We start from the raw sequence: 23,297 nt of genomic DNA on the forward strand, positions 1-23,297 counted from the left end.
TGGTTGCCTGGGAGAAGAGCCCAACCCCCACCTGGCCACAACCACCTTTCAGGTAGTTGTAGAGGGCTATGAGGTCATCCCTGAGCCTGATTTGTTGCACTCTGTTCCATCACCCAGGTCATTAATCAAGATGTTGACCTCGGTTGGCTCTGTATTGTCACACAGAAAGCTCCAACCTCAGACAGTTTGCACCTGCTTAACATCAGAGAGGTTTCAAGGCATGTCCTTAGCTAACCCCTGCTGGCACATGACCAAGGTCACAGAAGCAGAGAGGAATCAGCTCTCAGCAAGTTTTTGGATCAGATGGACCAGGCTGCAGGGGGATGAGGAGCAAGGAGTTACTAAGAGAGGTCTGGGAGAAACTTTTCCCCACATTGCCTGGAAGCAGACACAACGTTCACTGCTGCTGAATCACAGGGGGTGGCTTTGCTTTGGTTTTCTCACAGACAGCCAAGCCCAGAAATAATTATTCCATTCTGGCTGGTGCTGGAATTTTGCACCCAAGTTGGAATGTCTTAAGAAAGAGATGCACAGATTTAAGGCAATCCTGAAGAGAGCCAGAAGGGTAGAAAAGATGGCTGAGAGGAGAAGCTGGGAAAAGAACTCTGAGCACAAGAAACAGGAGCAGCCCTCAGTGTGCTAATGTTCACCGCAAAGAGGATGCAAAGGATGGAGGTGGCTTAATTTGCAGACAGAAAGGTTTAGGTTAGAGAGTAGGGGGAATAAAAAGCATCACTAGAAGGCTAACTTGGGACCTGAGGCTACCTAGGGAGTTTAGGCAGGGCAGACAAACACTGCCAGCAACAATCCTGCCTCCAAGCAGAACAGCAAGCTGGGGAAGCTGCTGAGAACCTCTCTGCCTTTCAAGCCAGCTCACTGCCCAGGCTGCTCTGCTTCAGCCAGGCTCAGAGGATTAAACGTTGGAGAGTTAATAAAGCACATTATCAATTCTGCACTGCTCCTTTGGTTGTCCCCATCCAACCAGTAATTGTTTGTGAAAGGGCTGACACTGAGGAGCAACTGCCAGGGTTCATGTGAGTTCAGTTCCCATCTGATCAGTTTAGTGCTGCTTGGTGAGAATCTGGTTTTGTGGAATTCCCCTCAGCTCTTTGTCCCCTTGAGTTGTTCCAGGCTGCAGCCAAGGCCCCTAAGCACAGCACTATGTCCCCAGATGAAAATAGGGACTGGAATGAAGTTGGGATTGATAAAGATTCTTAGAACAAGCCTGTAGCACTTGCCTGATACTACCTGAACCTCTGGCCTCCCCCCCAGGAGCACACTGAGCTGGGTTAGGGACTGGCTGGAGGCTGAGCCCAGAGAGTGGTGGTGAATGGTGCCACAGCCAGCTGGCAGCCAGGCACCAGTGGTGTGCCCCAGGGAGCAGTGCTGGGCCCTGTGCTCTTTAATATCTTCATTGATGATCTGGATGAGGGCATTGAGTCCATCATCAGTAAATGTGCAGATGACAGCAAGCTGGGGGCAGGAGTTGATCTGCTGGAGGGTTGGAGAGGCTCTGCAGAGGGACCTCGACAGGCTGGACAGATGGGCAGAGGCCAAGGGCAGGAGACTGAACACATCCAAGTGCCAGGGGCTGCACATTGGCCACAACAACCCCAGGCAGTGCTGCAGGCTGGAGTCAGAGATGCTGAGAGCAGCCAAACAGAGAGGGACCTGGGGGTAGTGGGTGACAGCAGCTGAACATGAGCCAGCAGTGTGCCCAGGCAGCCAAGAGGGCCAAGGGCATCCTGGTCTGCATCAGGAACAGTGTGGCCAGCAGGAGCAGGGAGGTCATTCTGCCCCTGTACACTGCACTGGTTAGGCCACACCTTGAGTCCTGTGTCCAGTTCTGGGCTCCTCAGGTTAGGAAGGAGGTTGACTTGCTGGAAGGTGTCCAGAGAAGGGCAACGAAGTTGGGGAGGGGTCTGGAGCACAGCCCTGTGAGGAGAGGCTGAGGGAGCTGGGGTTGCTTAGCCTGGAGGAGACTCAGGGGAGACCTTCTTGCTCTCTACAGCTACCTGAAGGGAGGTTGTAGCCAGGTGGGGGTTGGTCTCTTCTCCCAGGCAGCCAGCACCAGAACAAGAGGACACAGTCTCAAGCTGTGCCAGGGGAGGTTTAGGCTGGAGGTGAGGAAGAAGTTCTACACAGAGAGAGTGATTGCCCATTGGAATGGGCTGCCTGGGGAGGTGGTGGAGTCACCATCACTGGAGGTGTTCAGGAGGAGACTTGATAGGGTGCTTGGTGCCATGGGTTAGTTGTTTAGGTGGTGTTGGATTGGTTGATGGGTTGGATGTGATGATCTTGAAGTTCTGTTCCAAATTGGTCTATTCTATTCTATTCTATTCTATTCTATTCTATTCTATTCTATTCTTAGAGAAGAGGAGGGCTATGGCTCCACATTCACTGGCAGGATGCCTCCTTCAAGGGCAGGTTGGGGAGGGCTTGGGCAACCAAGTCTAGCTGAGAGGTGTCCCTGCCCATGGCAGGGAGGTTGGAGTAGATGATCTCTGAGGTCCTTTCCAACCTGAGCCATTCTATGGTTCGGTGATGGTCCAGGAGCTTAAGGTGCAGAAGTCCAGGTGAGCAACAAGCTTGGTGGTGTAGCCCAGCCCCAAGATCTCCCCAGGCACATCTCCACTGCACTGCCCTTCAAGTGCAGCAATCCTGGGGCAATGGGCAGGGAAAACCAAGGAGAAATGGATTTTGGCCAACAGAAGAGTGCACCAGTGGGGAAGGAGCAGCAGAACTGCAAACCACCTGAAGGCAAAGAGATAGAGAATCAGATAGGGAACTTGATGCTTCATACAGCTTACAAACCACTGCAGAGTGTCCTGGTTGCTCTGGGTCGTTGAGATCACTCTGCTGGTGGTGCATGAGGCTTTGGTAGCTGCTGAAAGTCCTCACAGCCTGCACCCTGGTTTGGTCCCCATCAAGAGATGGAGGAAATTTGGACTTGGTTTCAAGCAGAGCCTCTGGTTTAGCTGCCTCCAAAAAGCTGCCAAAGTTACTCAAGGTAAGTCAGGGGGATCCAGTGAGTTGCTCCAAAACAAAGGCAGAGCCTAGCTCAGCCTAAGCTGCACCGAGGTGCTCCTCTTTGCCATCCTCCCCACAGCTCCATGCTCCTGCCCAGCCCCTCTGCTCCCTAAGGAACATGGTAACATGGCCAGCAGGCAGCTGGTCTCACCAATACCCAAGCAAGCTGAGCCCAAAGACAATTGTCAGGGCCAAGAGTCCAGGTGATCAGACACTGCTGAAGCTGGAAGGTCAGCTGCAGATAAGCCAAATCCAGTGACAGTCACTGGTCATAAACAGTGCAGTGACTGCTGGGCAGGTCCACAGGGGCATGGAAGACCCAAGGAGTAGTGTGAGTCCAAGAGTGTACCTCAAGCAAGGTTTGGAGGCCCTGGGCTGAGCTGGAATGGGGCTCTTGGCCCCACAGACAGCAGGTGTGGGTGAAGGCTGTCAAGGCCACCAGGGCCATTAAGGCCTCAGGGTGCTGCCAGCTGCAGACAAGGACATGCAGGGAGCTGAGGTGACTGAGGAGCAATGAGACAGTCCCTGGGCTGTGCTGCTCTGAGGGAGGGTTGCAACCAGGGGCTGGGGACAGTGTGGACCTGCTCAGGCCAAACTTCTATCAGCCTAAGATGCCAGAGAGCTGCACTGGCAGAGGTCATGGAAGTGGGCAGCATCAGATGGAAAAGGAGCTATCAGAAAGTGTGCAGGCTTTGAGGGAACAGAGCACTGTGACCTCACCTTTCCAGAGCACTATCCTCCATGGGTTTTGGTAGGCATACCTGAGGAAACAATAAACCTCTCTAGAGGGAAGGCCAGAGGTAAGCCTGGGTGCCAGTTTGTCTGCTCCTCAGTCTCATTCTGGAATCCTTAAGCAGTGCAAACCCATCAGCACCCTCTGACCTCTGGTGCCTGAGTGACTTGGGCTCCTGTCAGTGAGCACTCAGGACTCATGGGGTTGGGCATCTGATTTAGTGGAGCTTCTGCAGGGTATTATCAGATTCTGCCTGTGTGTTTGTGCCGTGCAGGAGCAGTTTCTTCACCCACACCCAAGCAGTGTCCAAGTGGAGTCTGTCAATGAAACAGCAATAAACATTCCTGCAGCTCCTGGCTTTGCTGAGCACTGCTGACACAGGGCTGGGTCTGCAAAGAGCCTGAAGCAAAATCTCAACTATCAGAGCAGCATAGAAGGCTTTGGGTTGGAAGGAACCTTCAAAGGTCATCCAGCCCAACCCAACTACAGCCAGCAGGGACATCCCCAACCACAGCAGGTTGCTCACAGCCCCACACAACCTGCCCTGCACTGCTGCCAGCCATGGGGCAGCTCTCTGGGCAGCCTGGGCCAGGCTCTCCCCACCCTCAGGGTCAAAGGCTCTGCTTCTGGGGAAAGAATCCTAAAAGAGGAAAGAAATGGTGTAGGCTCCACCCCTGCCTGAAGTTTCAGTGCTTCACAAAGCACAGCTAAGCTGCTGGGCCAGGGCCAGGGCTGGGTGACCACGGAAGGGTTTCAAGCGTTACAGGAACATATAGCAAGAAGTGTGTCCAACAGAGCCAGGGAAGCTCTCCTCCCCTTCTGCTCTGCCCTACTGAGGCCTCACCTGGAGCCTCGGAGCCCATCCAGCTCTGGGCTCCCCAGCTCAGGAGGGACAGGGATCTGCTGGAGAGAGCCCAAGGAAGGGCTCCAAGGATGCTGAAGGGACTGCAGCACTGCCTGGGGAGGAGAGGCTGAGAGCCCTGGGGCTGTTCAGTCTGGAGAGGAGAAGGCTGAGAGGGATCTGATCAATGTCTGAGGGCTGGGGGTCAGGAAGGAAGGGACAGGGACAGGCTCTGCTCACTGTGCCCTGGGACAGGGCAAGGGGCAGTGGGTGGAAACTCCAGCACAGGAGGTTCCACATGAACATGAGGAGGAAATTCTTCACTGTAAGGGTGACAGAGCCCTGGAGCAGGCTGCCCAGAGAGGTTGTGGAGTCTCCTTCCCTGGAGCCTCTCCAGCCCCATCTGGATGTGTTCCTGTGTGACCTGTGCTGGATTCTATGGTCCTGCTCTGGCAGGGGGTTTGGACTCAGTGATCTCCAGAGGTCCCTTCCAACCTCTAACATCCTGTGAGCCTGTGAAGTGCTAAAGCCCTTTCCACATCTTCAGCAAGATTCTTGCAAGACAGGGCTGGATTTTGCTCCTGGCTGTGCCCATTCCTGGTTTTAAGAGAGAGAATTCCTGGTAGAGACAATTGGGACTCACCTGCTTACACTTGGAGAGTGTTGGTGGTACAGGAAGATGCTTCTGGAGGCAGGGGCAAGGGGGGAGATTTGTTGCATCAGCTTTGTGTCTTCCAGGAGCCTTCTCACTCACTCCAGGGCTTTGCTGGAACACCACACAGTGCAGGTGGGGGTGAAGGTCACATCCCCAAGCCATGCAGATGCTGAAGCTTTCTCATGTGGTTTCTACCCCTCCTGATGTGGACAGAACCTCACACCTTGCTCTCATGTTCTCTTTCTACAAAGTCTGAGATGGAAATGGAAAATAAGTGACTTGTTCCTTCCTCTCCATGCCTGTGGGACTGTGGTGCCAACAACAGTGATGCAAAAGGAAACCATTTCCATTAGCTGTGAACAGCAGAAGCCTGTTTGACTTTGGCTTCAGCACCCTCCTGACTCCCACGCAGGAAGCCTTCCTGCAATATTCCACACAGGCAGGACACCTCCAGTTCCTAGAAGGCCAAGAACAAGAGCCTGTAGCCCATTTCAGAAGCTCCTGGACTGTAAAAGTGAGAGGCCTCCTGCTTTCATGTGTAACCCTGGGCTGCAGCTCCTCTTCTGGTCTTTGACTCCAGACTGGCCATGACCTCTGGCAAGAGACATCCTCCCAGTGCTGCCTCCCCTGTCATAGCCTCATAGGATCATAGTATCATTCAGGGTTGGAAGGGACCACAAGGATCAGCTAGTTCCAACCCCCCTGCCATGGGCAGGGACACCCCACACTAGATCAGCCTGGCCAGAGCCTCAGCCAGCCTGGGCTTAAACACCTCCAAGGCTGGGGCCCCAACCACCTCCCTGCACAACCCATTCCAGGGCTTCACCACTCTCATGGGGAAGAACTTCCTCCTCACCTCCAGCCTCAATCTCCCCACCTCCAGCTTCATTCCATTCCCCCTAGTCCTATCACTACCTGAGATCCTGTCCCACAAGGCTGGTGACCCAGGGGTGCAAGACAAGGAGCTGCCTGGGTTTCATGGACAGCTTCACACACATCCTAAGGGGGAAATCCATGATCACTGACTCTGAAGTGTGCCTGGGTAAATTTGGCTGTGGGGCACAGGGGCACCATGCCACCACCACTGCTGCTCCTTTGCACCAAAGGAAAGGAGCCAAGTGCCTTATGAAAGTGGCCACCCCGGTGAGCTGCAGAGGGCACGCTGCACAGCCACAAGAGCTGAGGGTTGTTTTAGTTACACTTCCATCGCTAGGGGCTGCGAGATGGAACAAGGCTCTATTTACCAAACACTCCTCCTGGTGCAATAAGTTAGAGGATTTCTCAATTAATACATGGAGCTTATGTATAAAAGACAAGAGGTTAAGCAATGCTGCAGTGCCCAGTGGACCATCTGGTGAGCATTAGGTTGGTCAATAAATCACGAAAGCACCAGTTCATCAAGAAAATTCCACTTCAAACCACTGGCAGAAAAGGATGGGGGGAAAAAAACCAACCCTCCCCAAATTGGTATTTGCATCTTTTCTCAAGCCAGGAGCATTACAGAACTTTAATCTCATCTCAATAGTTTTATTGGTTCTCTGCTGATGAGCACATGGCTTCACACACGCTGGCTGTGCAGCCCTTTGGTCCTGCACACAAAAGCATTAGGCAACAACTCGGTGCATCATCACAGGAGAAGCTCATCTCGTTCCTCTCAGTCTTTCTCCTCACCATGGGTGATAACATAACAGAGGTTCTTATAGTCCAGGTTTCCAGAGACATCTGGAGGGAAAGCAGCGAACATCTGGTTGATCTGCAGGGCAAACAAGGAGGTGTTAGCAAGGCAGGGCTGTGGGAGAGCAGCATGGACTGCTCTTCATTTTTAACCTGCTTCTGCTCCTTCCTTTGCCACTTCCATTTGATCCTCCAGCTAACATAGAATAGAAATCAACTTAGAAACATAGAATCAATAAGGCTGGAAAAGACCTCAAAGATCATCAAGTCCAACCTGTCACCCAACACCTCATGGCTACTAAACCATGGCACCAAGTGCCACATCCAATCCCCTCTTGAACACCTCCAGGGATGGCGACTCCACCACCTCCCTGGGCAGCACATTCCAATGGCTAACAACTCTCTCTGGGAAGAACTTTCTCCTCACCTCCAGCCTAAGCCTCCCCTGGCACAGCTTGAGACTACTACCAGGGAATTGTTTTCCTCAGTGTGGTAGAATTGGAACAGGAGATAGGACACAATTGCTTCATGCTGCTAGGATCCCAACAAGTTCTCTGTCAAAAAGAGGGCTCCCTGAAATCCAGGTAAGGCCTGGCCAAACAACACACTCAGTCAGTGCTCCAGCCTGCTCCTGCCACCAACCAACTCCACTCAATCTTCTCTTCTGAAAATGAAGTCCCTCCAGATTCCTGCCAGCCAGCAGAATCCATGCTCAGTCTCACACAGACCACAGAGTCAGCACCTCGCTTCAGAAGCCATTTCAGGCAAAATAACTCTCACAGAAATGGAAACCAGCTCCCAGTCCCCACCCAAACCCACTTGAAGTGTAGTAAAATCGTGGCCCAGCTCACTGGAGGAAAGAGCAGCGAGAGATAGGCCACGCTGCCCCTGGGATGGAAGTCCAAAGAATCTGTTTGACTTTGATTTAGCCATGGAGCTATTCAGAAGGGATGCTTTGAATTGTTCCTAATTGCTGGGAGCTGGCACAAGCCTCCTCTCACTCTGCACTGCAGCTGAATTCATGCATTTAAAGAGGGGCAAATGCCTATTGCTGAATAGGAGCTGGAGCTGGAGTCCCACTTTGAATGAAGAAGAAGGTCCTTACCTCTTCTTGGCTGAAGCGGTCTGCCTGTGTCATGAGCATTTCTTTGATGCTGTTCAAATGAAAAAGAGAAATAACCTGATTAGGGCTGATAATGGCACATGACAATTCAGAGGGCAAGATGCCTCCTGAAGCTGCAGGGAAGAAAATCTGTGTGACTGCATAAATTAGAGCTGCTAATCCTTACAGGAGATTGTAAGAGGTTCTCCGTGGGCACCCATCAGCGTCAATGCCTCGCTCTGCCAACTTCTTTTGCTTTTGGTGACGTTTTATGGAGGTTTAAAGTGGTTTAAGGTTATTGCTCTAATTGAAATACAGCAAATTTTGCCTGCTTATCTCGAGCCAGGGTGGTAGGCTTCCTCCCTTGCTCCTTACAACTTTGGCTGGCTTCACAGAACCAAACCGGGAGACTATGCTCCGTAAAATCCGGGGATGAAAGGAGCAGAGCATGAAATGAGAGCGAGGACTTGAAAGGGAGCTCCAACTGCTCCTCCAAGTCACCATCTGAGAATCCCTTTCTTTGCATGCAGCCATTCCCAGAGGAGGCTGTGAGGCTGCTTGAGACCTGTTGCGTTTCACGGTGTGATGTCTTGATCTGGAGTCACGGCACTGGAACAAGGAACTCGTCCCACACACAATCTGCATCCTCTGTGCCATTACATCAAAGAGAGCGTTCTGGGGACAGGCTCTCAGCTGTTTGCAAGCCCACTGTGGGAAGCTGGTCAAGCATGGAATTTTTTTCACAGGCTCACAGGATGTTAGGGGTTGGAAGGGACCTCTGGAAATCTTCAAGTCCAATACCTCTGCCAGAGCAGGAGCAGAGAATCCAGCACAGGTCACACAGGAACACATCCAGACAGGGCTGGAAAGGCTCCAGAGGAGACTCCACAACCTCTCTGGGCAGCCTGCTCCAGGGCTCTGTCACCCTTACAGTGAAGCTCTTCTTCATGCTCAGGTGGAACCTCCTGTGCTGGAGTTTCCATCCATTGCCCTTTGTCCTGTCCCAGGGCACAAGTGAGCAGAGCCTGTCCCTGTCCCTTCCTTCCTGACCCCCAGCCCTCAGATCTCGATAGGCATTGTTCAGATCCCTCTCAGCCTTCTCCTCTCCAGACTGAACACCCCCAGGGCTCTCAGCCTTTCCTCAACAGACAGTGCTGCAGTCCCTTCAGCATCCTTGGAGCCCTTCCTTGGACTCTCTCCAGCAGATCCCTGTCCCTCCTGAACTGGGGAGCCCAGAGCTGGATGCAATATTCCAGGTGAGGTCTCACCAGGGCAGAGTAGAGGAGGAGGAGAACCACCCTTGATCTGCTGGACACACTCCTCTGAATGCCCCCCAGGATCCCCTTGCCCTTCTTGGCCACCAGGGCACATTGCTGTGCCATGCAGAACTTGTTGTCCACCAGGACTTTCCTGAGTTTATAGGTACACAGGTAGAGCAGGAAGAATTATTGCTGTTTCCAGCCTAACCCCTCAGGTAAAACATCTCTGTGTTTTGCCCTGACACTTAGCTGCTCCATGGGTACCTGCACAATGAGCTAGAACATCCACCAGTATGAACTCACATAGATCACAGCTGTTGAGGCTGAAAGAGGCCTTTGAGCTCATCAGGTCTTGCCTAGAGCTCAGAATCCCATTGCTGCTGCTAAACCATGTCCCTAAGCACCACATCCATGCAGCTTTTAAGCTCCTCCAAGGATGGGGAGTCAGAACGCTCTTTCAGTTGCACTAATAATGGCTCCTTCCTGTAGAATTGCTCCATCAGGCTCCAAGAGTTTGCATCCCCACTGAAGAGGCAGGGTTGGCTCTTTCTTCACTGCCCAAGGTATTTATACATGCCCAGGATGTTTCCTAGATCAGTAACACAGCCTCTAGCTCTGTGCTAACAGCTGAGCAGTCTGCTGTGCAAATCCCATGGCTGGAGCAAGGATGGAAGCCTGCTTCAGCTTGGAGAATTGGATACAAGAAGAGAAGGCTCCAGGGAGATGTGCTTGGGGCCTTTGAGTACTTAAAGGGGCCAATAAGAAGGCTGGGGCCAGACCCCTTAGCAGGGCTTGTGAGAGGACAAGAGTGATGGTTTTAAACTAAAAGAGGGAGATTCAGACAAGACAGAAGAAAGAAATCTTTACTCTGAGGGTGGTGAGACACTGGCCCAGGCTACCCAGAGATGGTAGATTCCCCATCCCTGAAAATGATTCCAAGCAGAGTTGGATGGAGCTCTGAGCAACCTTCTCCAGCTGAAGCTGTCCCTGTTCCCTGCAGGAAGGTTGGACTGGATGGCCTTTAAAAGCCCCTTCCAACACAAACTATTCTGTGATTCTAAGAGGCCTCCTGGGAAGAGCCTCTTCTGCTTTTGAACCTGTATCTGCACAGGAACACTTCCATAGGAGCAGAATTCACCTGCTGTGGCCAGCCAGCCAAGCTTCCCTCCCCCTGCCATGCCCCACATGGGCCCAGTGCAGAGCCACAGAGCTCAAAGTGCCATCCTGAGGAGAAGAGCTACAAGTGGGTTTCCTCCTACCTCTGACACACAGCTTTTGTGCCAGCAGAAGGCTACAACAAAGACCTAGCTCCATTTGTGTGAGAGGCATAAACACTTCTGGAGCTCTTTCTTGTGGATGTGAAGTGCTCTTTTGTTAGGCCAGAGAGGGATAACTGGGGGAAAAAAAAGAAGGTTCTGAATAATGAGGAAGGCTCCTAGGCACAAGGATGAGAGTGAAAATGCCCCTGCAAGCCTGGGGACAGGCTCTGCAGTCCCAGGCAGAGCTCAAGCCATTGTGTTTATTTGTCCTGCACTGCTTTGCTCTGCTCTATGCTCAGCAAAGCCTTCCCTCATCCCTGGCTGTTTCTGGTTTGTTTTCCTGGCCCTTAGCTGCCTGACTGCAGGTTTTGAAGCGGAGCTCTCAAGTGATCCGTGGGTGCAAGAGGAGAGAGGCCACTCTCATCAGCATAAATTGATTATGGGATATGTGTGCAGTGGGGCAAACAGCATTAGCAAATGTAAATAGGAAGCCTGATGCAGGAAGGAGCTTGGAGGGTAGGAGGAAGCACTTAGCAATTTTGTCAGGAGTCACAAACAAACTTCACCATAAACAGGGCTGAGCTAAGAAGAGATCTGAGCACTACTACGTGCCTCCTGTCCTCATGCTTGATGTAGGGAGAGGAAAAGAAAAGATCTAATTATAATCTTCTGATGCACAGCCCAGTAGGCTCTGGCACACTCAGAGGGGAGAAGGGCTGAGTTCAGGATCTATGCTTGTTTTCCACTCTTTGCTTTACAGGGAGGCAAACACCATTTCCAAGGAACTTGTGCTCCTTGTGTGTCTTGTTCTCTTTTTCACAGACTATTTGCTTCACACAACAGAAAGGAGGGGGGGAAAAAAGTCAAAGTCTTCTGGGCAAAAGAGAACATCCATTTGCCTTCCAGTGGGAGTCTGAGTGGTGTCTCCTCTCCTGGCTGACAGCACTCCCTCCTGCAGTTACAAACCCAGGGTTGCCCTCTGGTAGTTTCAAAACATTTTCTTCCAATCACCTGTGAAATCTCTGAGGCATTTTTGGTTCCTCACTGGGTGTGCTGTCTTGAAGCAGAACAGGTAAGCTGAAACCAGCTACAGCTATGAGGAGAAACCCTGCTAGCTCAGCCAAACTGATCTCCAAGGGTCCAGCGTGAGGTCCTGGGTCCGTTTTCATCTGGTACAAGCTGAGAAGCTTTGTTGGCATCAGCATTAGACAGAGCTGCTGCTGGCCTGACTCACATTGGCCAATGAATGGCATTCAGGACTGAATCATCCAACCTTTCCAACCACTGTGCCTGTTTACACCAGTTGGGAATGTGACCTAAAGCGTTTTCTCCCTTGGCCATCGTGCTACAGGAGGGATTTTGTGTGTGGTAGAATGATGCAGACAAACAAAGTCTGTCACAGAGCTTGGAAGTAAGTTCTAAACTCCTGGAGATTCTGGAAGGGTTAGAAGCCTCCGTCCCAGCTACCATCAGATGGACTAAGTGAGTCATTTCCAGACTAGAGGTGAAAACATGCAGAGGGAAGAGGCATAAGAATCCCCAGAAGGATGTTAGCTCCATGACCATTAAGAGAAGTTGTGATTAAAGGTCAGCCTGGCTGGGCTGGCCAGAGAAGCATTCCAAGATGGTTTAATATGGAGAAATATTATTTATTAGCCTCAACTGTCATATTGAAATGGCTCTGTGAGCCAACATCCAGATTATTTCAAAACCTTCCAATGCCTAAGTTTTGGAAGCATATGAATAGAAGCTAAACCTCAAAGACATTCAGGGAATTGATTTAATGGTTTGGTCTGCAGTGATCAACATTACCCTGGGGTCTAATAAGTAAACATCGAGCTCTGTTGTGGTGATGAACTAAAACAATTGTCTAATGTTAGCAATGCACTGGGGGTGGGGACAAGGTTGACCTTTTCCATCAAGGAAAAGCTAAAGCATTTCTCTCTCATCTTGAGTTTGGAGTGGTGCTGCCTGCATTCCTAATTAGCCCCAAACTCCAACTGCCTTCCAGCATCCAAGGAATGTCGAGCAGGACAGGGGGTGGCAGGCTGCAGATTTTGCATGCAGTGTATTGTTACAGGCAGTGGTGGGAAATAGAACATTCTGGGGGGGGTGTGTTATCAGAGGGCTGTGTTTCAGGGCTGTGATTTCACTACCGGCTGATCTGGCCTAGTTGGCACCAAGGCAGCATTTCATTCTGGCTGCTTGAGTCACTGCTGATGCCTTTCCCTGGCTCTACCTCCCAAGCTCTTCCCAAGCCCAACACAACCAGGGTGCCTCTGTCCCTCCTAATTGTCTGCTAAACCCACCTGCCTGACAGTTCATTTAGAAGTGAGGAGGCTGTTGCCTTGCTTTTGCCTGTTGTGTACCACAGCAGGCCCCTGGGGTGCTGTGGGAGGGAAGTGCATTGGCAGTGGAGAGAAATATTGTACAACAAGTTTGTATGTTCAGCTAACTTCCATGAGACATCCACTGCTGCAGCTAATGGGATAGAAAACCCCACTTCAGAGCTTGGAAGGCTGCTCTCCAGAGAAGGACCTGGGAATGAGCCAGAAACGTGCCCTCATGGCCAAGAAGGGCAATGGGGTCCTGGGGTGCATGAAGAAGAGTGTGGCCAGCAGGGCAAGGAGGGCTCTCCTCTCCCCCTGTTCTGCACTAGGGAGGCCACATCCAGAGTTCTGAGCTCCCCAGTTCAAGAGGGACAGGGAAGTGCTGGAGAGAGTCCAGGGGAGGCTGCAGAGCTGCTGAGGGGCCTGGAGCAGCTCTGGGAGGAGCAAAGGCTGAGAGCCCTGGGGCTGAGAGCCTGCAGAGGAGCAGCCCCAGAGGGCAGCTGAGCAATGCTCAGCAAGAGCTAAAGGAGCTGTGGGGGGACAAGAGGCTGGGGCCAGACTCTGCTCAGTGGTGCCCAGGGACAGCACAAGAGGCAGCAAGGGGCACAGCTTGGACCCCAGGAGGTTCCATGTGAAGAGGAGGAGAAAGTTGTTTGGTGTGAGGGTGCTGGAGGCTTGGAGCAGGCTGCCCAGAGAGGTTGTGGAGTGTCCTTGTGTGGAGAGCTTCCAACCCCCCCTGGGCATTGTGCTGCTGGGCAAGCTACTGTGGGTGGGATGATCCCAGAGCTCCCTTCCAACCCCACTATGCTGGAGTTGTGGGACCCTTTGGCTTACCTGAGGGCCTGCTTTACACCATTCCAGCAGCGTACTGAGGATTTCCATTTGTGCAATTAGCACTTCCAGTCCTTTCTACCTTGCTCACTGCTGTTCCAGGTTCTGAATACAAATGAGGCCCTGTCTCCTTAGTTTAAAAGCAGCCATACTGACAATAATTGCCATATTATTAGCCATAGTGTTTGGGCTGGCTCCCACCATGTCTGGTGGAATTTTACAGCAAATTATTGTGTGGAAGCAGAAACAGTAAACACAGAAGAAGGAAAATCTCCTCAGCAAAGCCCTGGCCCAGAGTTAATTAAATTGATCACTTGTTTTAAGAGGAGACTTGCTTCCCCAGTTTAGCCAAGCACTCTGTTAGGCACCAGACATTCATTTGACTTTTCCATATGGAGTTAATCTACACAGAGTCATGTGTTGATTTATATCCAGGCCTTCAAACCAGGCTATCTAATGGCCTACATGTGATTGCATTTCCGCTGCCCCTTGCAGTGTCTGAAGACAATAACATCTCTTTTTTGGTCTGCAGACACACAGCAGCTCAGCCTTCTAACTCTGCCTTGCAGAGCTCAGGGTTTCTCTGCCTGACAGTTCCTCTTTTGAGTAAAACACTGGGGAAAATAGAGCTGAAAATCTGCCTTCAGATTGTGATATTATTATTGTTATTATTGTTGTTGCTACTCCTCTACTTATTCCTATTCTGCTGCTTATTTTCTGCTTCTTCTTTTTCTTCTTCTTTTTCTTCTTCTTTCTTCTTTTTTCTCTTCTTCTTTCTTCCTCTTTCTTTCTTCGTCTTCTTTCTCTGCTTCTTCTTTTTCTGCTTCTTCTTTTCCTTCTTCTTCCTTTTCTTCTTCTTTTTCTTCCTTCTTCTTCTTTCTTCTTCTTTCTTCTTCTTTCTTTCTTCTTCTTTTTATGCTTATTCTTTTTCTTCTTCTTCCTTGTCTTCTTTTCCTTCTTTTTTCTTCTTCTTTTTCTTCTTTCTTCTTCTTCTCCCTCTCCTTCTCTCCCTCTCCTCCTTCTCTCCCTCTCCTTCTCCTTCTCTCCCTCTCCTCCTTCTCTCCTTCTCCTTCTCCTTCTCTCCCTCTCCCTCTCCTCTCCCTGTCCTTCTCCTTCTCTCCCTCTCCCTCTCCTTCTCTCCCTCTCCTTCTCTCCCTCTCCCTCTCTCCCTCTCCTTCTCTCCCTCTTCCTCTCCCTCTCCTTCTCCTTCTCCTTCTCCTTCTCCTTCTCCTTCTCCTTCTCCTTCTCCTTCTCCTTCTCCTTCTCCTTCTCCTTCTCCTTCTCCTTCTCCTTCTCCTTCTCCTTCTCCTTCTCTCCCTCTCCCTCTCCCTCTCCTTCTCTCCCTCTCCCTCTCCTTCTTCTTTCTCCTTCTCCTTCTCTCCCTCTCCCTCTCCTTCTCTCCCTCTCCCTCTCCTTCTCTCCCTCTCCCTCTCCTTCTCTCCCCCTCCCTCTCCCTCTCCTTCTTTCTCCTTCTCCTTCTCTCCCTCTCTCTCTCCCTCTCCCTCTCCTTCTCCTTCTTTCTCCTTCTCCTTCTCTCCTTCTCCTTCTCCTTCTCCTTCTCCTTCTCCTTCTCCTTCTCCTTCTCCTTCTCTTTCTCTTTCTCCTTCTCCTTCTCTCCTTCTCCTTCTCCTTCTCCTTCTCCTTCTCCTTCTCCTTCTCCTTCTCCTTCTCCTTCTCCTTCTCCTTCTCCTTCTCCTTCTCCTTCTCCTTCTCTCCCTCTCCCTCTCCTTCTCTCCCTCTCCCTCTCCTTCTTCTTTCTCCTTCTCCTTCTCTCCCTCTCCCTCTCCTTCTCTCCCTCTCCCTCTCCTTCTTCTTTCTCCTTCTCCTTCTCTCCCTCTCCCTCTCCTTCTCTCCCTCTCCCTCTCCTTCTCTCCCCCTCCCTCTCCTTCTCCTTCTTTCTCCTTCTCCTTCTCTCCCTCTCTCTCTCCCTCTCCCTCTCCTTCTCCTTCTCCTTCTTTCTCCTTCTCCTTCTCTCCCTCTCTCTCTCCCTCTCCCTCTCCTTCTCCTTCTTTCTCCTTCTCCTTCTCTCCTTCTCCTTCTCCTTCTCCTTCTCCTTCTCCTTCTCCTTCTCCTTCTCCTTCTCCTTCTCCTTCTCCTTCTCCTTCTCCTTCTCCTTCTCCTTCTCCTTCTCCTTCTCCTTCTCCTTCTCCTTCTCCTTCTCCTTCTCCTTCTCCTTCTCCTTCTCCTTCTCCTTCTCCCTCTCCTTCTCCTTCTTATATTTAGTTCTAGATTAATTCTTACATTTATTTCATTTCATTTATGATGATGATTATCACCACCACCACCATCGCCATCATTGTCACTACTATAATCACTGCAGTGAAAGGATTTTAAGTACACTTACTAGTCTGCCTTTATGTGGCCTTTTCCTTCCGGGTCGAAAATCTTAAAAGCATTCAGAATGGTTTCCTCTGGGTCCGTGCCTGAAATGAATCAAAGAGAATTTAGCAGCCTGGGTGTATTTCTCTCGCTGCTGAATGCTTGCTAAGTGATTGCAGTCACTTGAAAATGGTGCAAAATGGAGAATTCTGCAGCTGGAGGTTTGGAGACAAATGTTCCTTAAGTCTGCAGCATTTGTCATGTCAGATAAACAATAGAGGTGAAGAGTTCAGTGCTCAGAAGCTTGAAAATAATAACTCATATCTATTCTATGTCTGCAGGAGAGAAAACTTCCAGGAACTGGTCTCCAATATCAGTACCCAGAGGATTAGTGGCTTTCAGAAATGAAAATACAGCAAACTGTTTCCCTCTCTGGCTTCCTTTAATCTTGCACAGTGCCTTCCTTTTGACGTTGCTTGTTCCTGGCTGCAGAGAAGAGGATATTTCCCTGGCTAAAGGAAACAGAGCTCATCACAAAATCAGAATGTCAGGGGAAGGTGATGCAAACAGGATGATCAGTGTAAGGTGGGGATCTGCACTCCTGTTCTGCACCATGCTCCCACTTGGCTACCTCTTCATTAAGTGTTACTTGCACAACAGGATGGATCACAGCTCTAGACGCTGGCTCCAAGACATTGTTTCTCTCTCAGCTGGGCTACAGAGCTGTTGCTTTGCTCCCCATCAAGACAAGATCTTTGCATCCTTTTCAGCAAAGCTAGAGACATCTAAAGACGCAAATGCATGCTTCTATTGTTAAACTGAATGCTTCTGCTTTGCAAGGGCGTTCTAACTCCAGGCTGGGGACACAGAGCTGCTGTACCTAAGGCTGACTTCAATCCTCCAAACTGAATCTTAAACAGCAGCCTCTTCACTTTTCCACTTCACCTTTGAGATGCACTCAGATACTCTGTGCCTACCTAAAATCCAAGGGAAATGATGAACCTGAGAAGTGTTTCAGTATGTCTAACACAACTCATCATTTCTAACTGTAGGAACCCAAATTTCCAAGCAGTTAGACTGTCCCAGGGGTAGGTGAAGCTGCTTGGGATGCTGAAATGTGGGGAGCATGGTTTAAGTAAGAGGTAACCACACAAAACTTTGCAGGCTCAAAGTTTGTCCCAAAGTTTGACAGAGGGAGAAGCAGACTAGAACCCAGCCAAGGTTCCCCTCTAATGACTACACACACTCCTGATGCCTTCTCAGCTCTCTTTGTCTGAAAGGTCTCACAAGGACCGGCAGTGGATGTAACAGTGAATTAAACCCCAGGCTGGAGAGCCTCCTTCTTGTCACACACTGGCTGGCCATGGCCATTCCTCTGCCAAGCTCTGGGCAGTGCATCCCAACTGCAGTGAGTGGGAGATCAATACAAAGAGTGCTGCTCTTCAGGAGGGCTTGGATTGTCCCACGAAGAGACACGTCCTCCAGCTCCGAGGGGAGCTCTGCATTTTAAGTAGTCACCACCGGGGGGGTGGGGGTGGTGGGGGGGTTTACTTTGGTGTTTTTTTTCCTTACTGTGTTTTACATTTTCTACCCTGTCATACCCTTGGACTCTGGCTTTGAAGAGAAGCAGTGCAGCAGGCATTCTTTATTGATTAGCTGGTAAATAAAGTGGTTTCTTTGATGTGCGGCATCTCTGTTTTCTGTACAAATTGTATTATTCTGACTCCCTGTAGGAGCAGCTCCATGTGGTTGGCATTAACATAAGCCCAGTTTTGTTAGCTGTTCATCTGGCATCATAATCTCAAAGCATAAAGCTAAAGCTCCTCCCGAAAATCCCAGCTCCCCCCTTTATGACAGAAATCAATTATAGCACAACAAATTTTACTTAGAAAGCACCTTTCACCAAAGTCTCTGAGTGGTACTTAGCTAATAAAGAGTGTTGCAAAATTGCCATATCCACTTCCTCTAGCCCTTTCTCCCTTTCTAATTGCACTACAAAGGCTCTTCATCCCAATTAGTTTTGATTGGGAATGTGCAGTCTTTTGGCTCTGCTTCCTTTGCATGACAAACCCAACCAGAAGGGCATGACAAGCACAGCTGTGATTTTCCCTTCACCAAATGGAAATGAAAAACCCCCTCCTCCTCCTCCTCCTCTGCTAGTAGCCAACAGGAAACCTGAAGACAAGAGGGGTGAGCTTCACCATTCCCCTTCCTCTGCTGGCTCTGGGTTCAGGCCACACAATTGGCAGGGCCAGACTCCTTGCCAGCTCCAGAAATTGTAGGAGACAAGCAGGACGAGGGGAAAGGCAGAACTGCTCATTTCCATGCTCTGCATGATCAGAACTGTCACACACAGGCAACAATGGGGAGCAGGGCACCCCACAACAAAGAGTCACCTGTCCCAGGAGGAAGATCATGGAGAAGGGCACTGTCTGCTCTACAGGATGGTATCTGGAATGTAATGCCCAAGACAGCTTGATGGCTGGGTAACAAAATCCCCTCCTTGGTGTCATTCTACAGCCTCCTCCATCACCTCTCCCACCTCACACCTATGCTGTGTCTGTAGCAGGGGTGGATTTCTTTGAGGCCTGGCTGCACTAATCCTTTCTTTCAAACTTCTCTATTTTCTGTTCCAAGTGTAGAGAGCACCTCACTGAACCCATGCTCAGCAGGGTAAGGCCAGAGCCCAGCAGCAGTACAACAAAGGTGCTCAAGAAGATGGGATCAGATTTTTCCACTTTTCTGTTTGTGATCTTTTCACACCACCAACCTTTTCCCCATGGATAATGGAAACAGGGAATCACAGAATGGGTTGGGTTGGAAGGGACCTGAAATCTCAGCCAGTTCCAAACCCCCTGCCATGGGCAGGGACACCTCCCACCAGCCCAGGTTGCTCAAGGCCTCGTCCAGCCTGGCCTAGAACACTCCAAGCCTCCACAACTTCTCTGGGCAATCTGTTGCTGTGTCCCATCACCCTCATGGGGAAGAATTTCATCCTGATGTCTCATCTAAACCGAGTTATCTCCCCTTGAAGCCATCACCCCTTGTCCTGTCACTACATTTTGGCACACTTCTGGAACATGCTTGGCTAAAGCCAGCCTTGCTCTGCAGGTCAAAGCTCTCACCTCTCACTAATACAAACCCTATGAGGAGAGGCTGAGGGAGCTGGGATTGCTCAGCCTGAAGAAGAGGATACTCAGGGGTGACCTTATCACTCTCTACAACTACCTGAAGGGAGGTTGTAGACAGGCAGAGGTTGGTTTCTTCTCCCAGGCAGCCAGCACCAGAACAAGAGGACACAGTCTCAGGCTGCGCCAGGGGAGGTTCAGGTTGGATGTTAGGAAGAAGTTCTACACAGAGAGAGTGATTGCCCATTGGAATGGGCTGCCTGGGGAGGTGGTGGAGTCACCATCCCTGGAGGTGTTCAGGAGGAGACTTGATGGGGTGCTTGGTGCCATGGGTTAGTTGTTTAGGTGGTGTTGGATTGGTTGATGGGTTGGACACCATGATCTTGAAGGTCTCTTCCAACCTGGTTTGGTTTATTCTAAAGGTTTATTCTACACATAGACATGAGATGTTTCTCTTGGCCTCACATGCCTTCTCTGCTGTTTCTGGCCATTAACACATAAGAGGGATCACTAAACTACAAGGTTCCACAACAAATGTAGTATTCATGATTTCTGAACTCCCTACAGTGATCCCATGTATACTCCTGTGGCAAAATCCCTCTCTTTCACCCTTGTAAATCCATTGAGATCAAATGATTTCACTTTATCCCCTCCATTCTGAGTTATTCACTGAAATCTTCAAGGCAAATACAAAGTCACTACTGGCCTCAAGTGAAACCAAGGCTGGGCCACTGGGCTACAGCTAGCACAGATGGGGGAAGGTCATGGAATCATAGAACTGTCAAGGTTGGAAGAGACCTCTGAGATCACCAAGTCCAACCACTCCCCCAGAGCTCACAGTGCCACCACTGCTGCTAAGCCACTGCCACCAAAGCACAGCACTCAGCACCACATCCACACAGCTTTTAAACCCCTCCAGGGATGGGGACTCCACCACCTGCCTGGGCAGCCTGGGCCAGTGCAGAATCACAGTCTCACAGTCTCACAGTATAACTTAGGTTAGAAAGGACCTCGAGGATCATCGAGTCCAACCTATCAACACAGACCCCATGACTAGACCATGGCACCAAGTGCCACATCCAATCCCTTCTTGAACACCTCCAGGGTCAATGACTCCACCACCTCCCTGGGCAACCTGTTCCAATGCTGAATGACTCGCTCGGTGAAGAACTTCCTCCTCACCTCGAGTCTAAACCTCCCCTGGCGCAGTTTGAGACTGTGTCCCCTTGTTCTGGTGCTGGTTGCCTGGGAGAAGAGACCAACCCCCTCCCGGCTACAACCACCTTTCAGGTAGTTGTAGCGGGCAATGAGGTCACCCCTGAGCCTCCTCTTCTCCAGGCTAAGCAACCCCAGCTCCCTCAGCCTCTCCTCACAGGGCTTGTGTTCAAGGCCTCTCCCCAGCCTCATTGCCCTTCTCTGGACACCTTCAAGTGTTTCGATGTCTTTCTTAAACTGAGGGGCCCAGAACTGGACACAGGACTCAAGGTGTGGCCTAACCAATGCAGAGTACAGGGGCACAAGGACTTCCCTGCTCCTGCTGGCCACACTATTCCTAATGCAGGCTAGGATGCCATCGGCCCTCTTGGCCACCTGGGCACACTGCTGGCTCATGTTCAGGTGGCTGTCAATCAGCACCCCCAGGTCCCTCTCTGTTTGGCAGCTCTCAGCCACTCTGCCCCCAGCCTATAGCTCTGCATGGGATTGCCGTAGCCAAAGTGCAGCACTTGGCACTTGGACTTGTTGAATGCCATCCCATTGGACTTTGCCCATCTGTCCAGAAACCCTTGCTGGGAAGACATTTTTCCTATTCTTCAACATGAAGCTCCCTTGGCACAACTTTCATGCAGTGGCTCCTACCCAGAATCAAGGCACTCAGTACCAGAGCACTGCCTCTACAAACCTGCAGAACAGCTGACATTACTCTAAGCCCTAACCTAATCCCAGCTAACCTGGGAGGGATACCACAGCAGCACGAGCACCACATTGTGAGTAACTCCTCTGCACTCTGCTCCAGGCTGCTGTGTTTTCATTACTTTGCTGGACCTCGACTTAGCACTTTCATGTTAGCTTATGTAAGCTGAAATCACTCCTCTGAGCTGTCCTCTGGACCGTCCCTTAGCCTTTGCCTACCTCAGCTCTGTCTGCAAAAGCGGAGCTCACTCCTTGCCTTGAAGCACTGTTCTGTGGATGCATTATTACAATTTGCAAGGTGCTGAGGTATTTCAGAGCTGAGGCTCTTTGACAGATACCTCTCCAATCCCCCAAAGGTACTTACCTTTCAGCTTTTCCCCAAACATAGTAAGGAAGACAGTGAAGTTAATAGGACCTGGCGCCTCCTTCACCATGTCTTCGAGCTCTTCATTCTTGACATTCAGACGACCTGCAGCAAGGATCATTTTTCATAATAAATCACAAATTGTGTTTCAAAAAAACGATTCCCATTCATCTCCTCCCACTGGGGAGCTCAGGGCTCTCTGCAACTTTGCTAATAACATGGCAGAACACAACTCCACAATCCCCCCCCCCCCCCCCTCTGTGTAAAACGAATTGACAGAGCTGGCTCCGAGATCAAAGGGCGAGGGAAGGAGTGAGGAGGATAAATAATACAGAGGTGGCCAGCAGTGGACACAAGAAGGGGCACTGCCAAATAAACTCTTTCTCTTTATCTTTTTCCTTTCTTTCCCCCCCCACCTCAGGTGAAATCTGGGCCCCACTGATACTAATACAGCGGAGTTCAAACGGACTGAAGTGAATCCAAGGTCTCAGCACGATGCCTTGCTGTACGACGCCTTCCTGAGCAGAAGGAGGACTTTCTTGGTGGTATCTCTTCCTTACCCCTGTGCAGTCCTATCCCATTCCCACCCTTGTGCAGTCCTATCCCTTCCCCACCCATGTGCACTCCTACCCCTTCCCCATTCCTGTGCTGTGCTACTGATGAGAATCTAGATCCTGGCAACCCTGCTCAGATTGAGAGGTAATTTGCTGCGACTGCTCCACAGGCACTGAAGAGCTTTGCTGAAGAGGAAAGATAGCAGAACTTGGCCTTAAGAAATAAATATTTCAGGGTAACAGTAGCTACAGGCCAAAGTTTGCTAACCTCTTGTCACAATAAAGAGTTCAGGAGCTTCTGCTCTTTGCACTGGCTCTGCTGGCGTCTGATCCCACCCCAGGGAGCATTAAAGATTCTTATCAAACTCTTTTTAATAAGATCCAGATGGCAAGAGCCCAAATGCCTACATCACTGTTCAAACCTCAGATGTTGCAACAAGGCTGCAACTCCAGGTTGGGGATCATTTTGATTTTTCCTTAGGAAGATATGCTTGAATCTGCTTGACCTGATCAGGACTGTGATGGACGTGGAGGGGCCAGGACCTAAGGCCAGGAGCTGCTCATTGCACCCCACCCAAGCACACAGCGGCACAGAGCCTCGCAGGGAGTCCTCCTCCCTCTGTGTGGGCAGAGGGGCAGCCAGGCTGTGACAAACACATTAACTGGTAGATGCTGCACGGCTCCCAGATGAAAAAGGTGCATCCTGGGAAGCCTGGATTCAGAGGCAAATCAGAAATGCCTGGCATGGACCCCTGCCTGGGTGGGCTCTTTATGGGCTAGTTGCAGGGGAGGGCTCCTGCCTTTGGAGAGCTGCCAGCTGCACAGCTCTGTTGCACCACCAGTGAGTCCCAGAGAGACCTTCTGAAAGAAGCTGCTCAGGAGACCTTCCAGCTGGAGCTATGCAGTAAGACAGCAACTGCCACACTGCTATACAGAAGGGAGAGCAAACTAGGCAGGTTTCCTCCTGAGTATCTCATGGCTTCCCCCACTGCTATTCCAACACCAGCTTTACTTGTGTGAAGCTGCAAATGGAGAGTGCATCTCTTTCAAGCACTGAATGATAACTCCCAGCTCACCTAGTGCAGCAAACTCCCAGCTCACCTAGTGCAGCAAATGTGTCTCTCAAGTCTGCTTTGTCAATGAAGCCATCTCTGTTCTGATCCATGATGGTGAAAGCCTGTTGGAAGAGAAAAGGACAATGGATTGCCCTTGCCACGCTGCTTTGCAGTCACACCTACCAGTCATGGGGAGCATTCCATTGATGCTGTAAGGATACTTCACTTGCTTGTCTTCATCCACGTTGTTGC

General features: G+C 50.6%; 1 protein-coding gene across 1 annotated transcript in view; it reads right to left on the reverse strand.

The window, feature by feature from the left end:
* Window positions 1-6,765: 6,765 nt before the first annotated feature.
* Window positions 6,766-23,297, reverse strand: part of MYL10 (myosin light chain 10) — a 19,073-nt gene continuing 2,541 nt past the window's right edge. Inside the window, exons 2-6 of the mRNA XM_068165354.1 lie at window positions 23,092-23,167; window positions 21,437-21,541; window positions 16,059-16,137; window positions 8,039-8,087; window positions 6,766-7,012 (exon numbers count right to left, since the gene is read on the reverse strand). Of these exons, the coding sequence (XP_068021455.1) occupies window positions 6,914-7,012; window positions 8,039-8,087; window positions 16,059-16,137; window positions 21,437-21,541; window positions 23,092-23,167 (408 nt within the window). The 3' untranslated portion in view covers window positions 6,766-6,913. The remainder of the gene's footprint in view (window positions 7,013-8,038; window positions 8,088-16,058; window positions 16,138-21,436; window positions 21,542-23,091; window positions 23,168-23,297) is intronic.

The sequence above is a fragment of the Melanerpes formicivorus genome, unplaced genomic scaffold (assembly GCF_026170545.1).
Source record: "Melanerpes formicivorus ecotype bairdi unplaced genomic scaffold, bMelFor1.0.p_v2 SCAF_88, whole genome shotgun sequence".
NCBI lineage: Eukaryota > Metazoa > Chordata > Aves > Piciformes > Picidae > Melanerpes > Melanerpes formicivorus.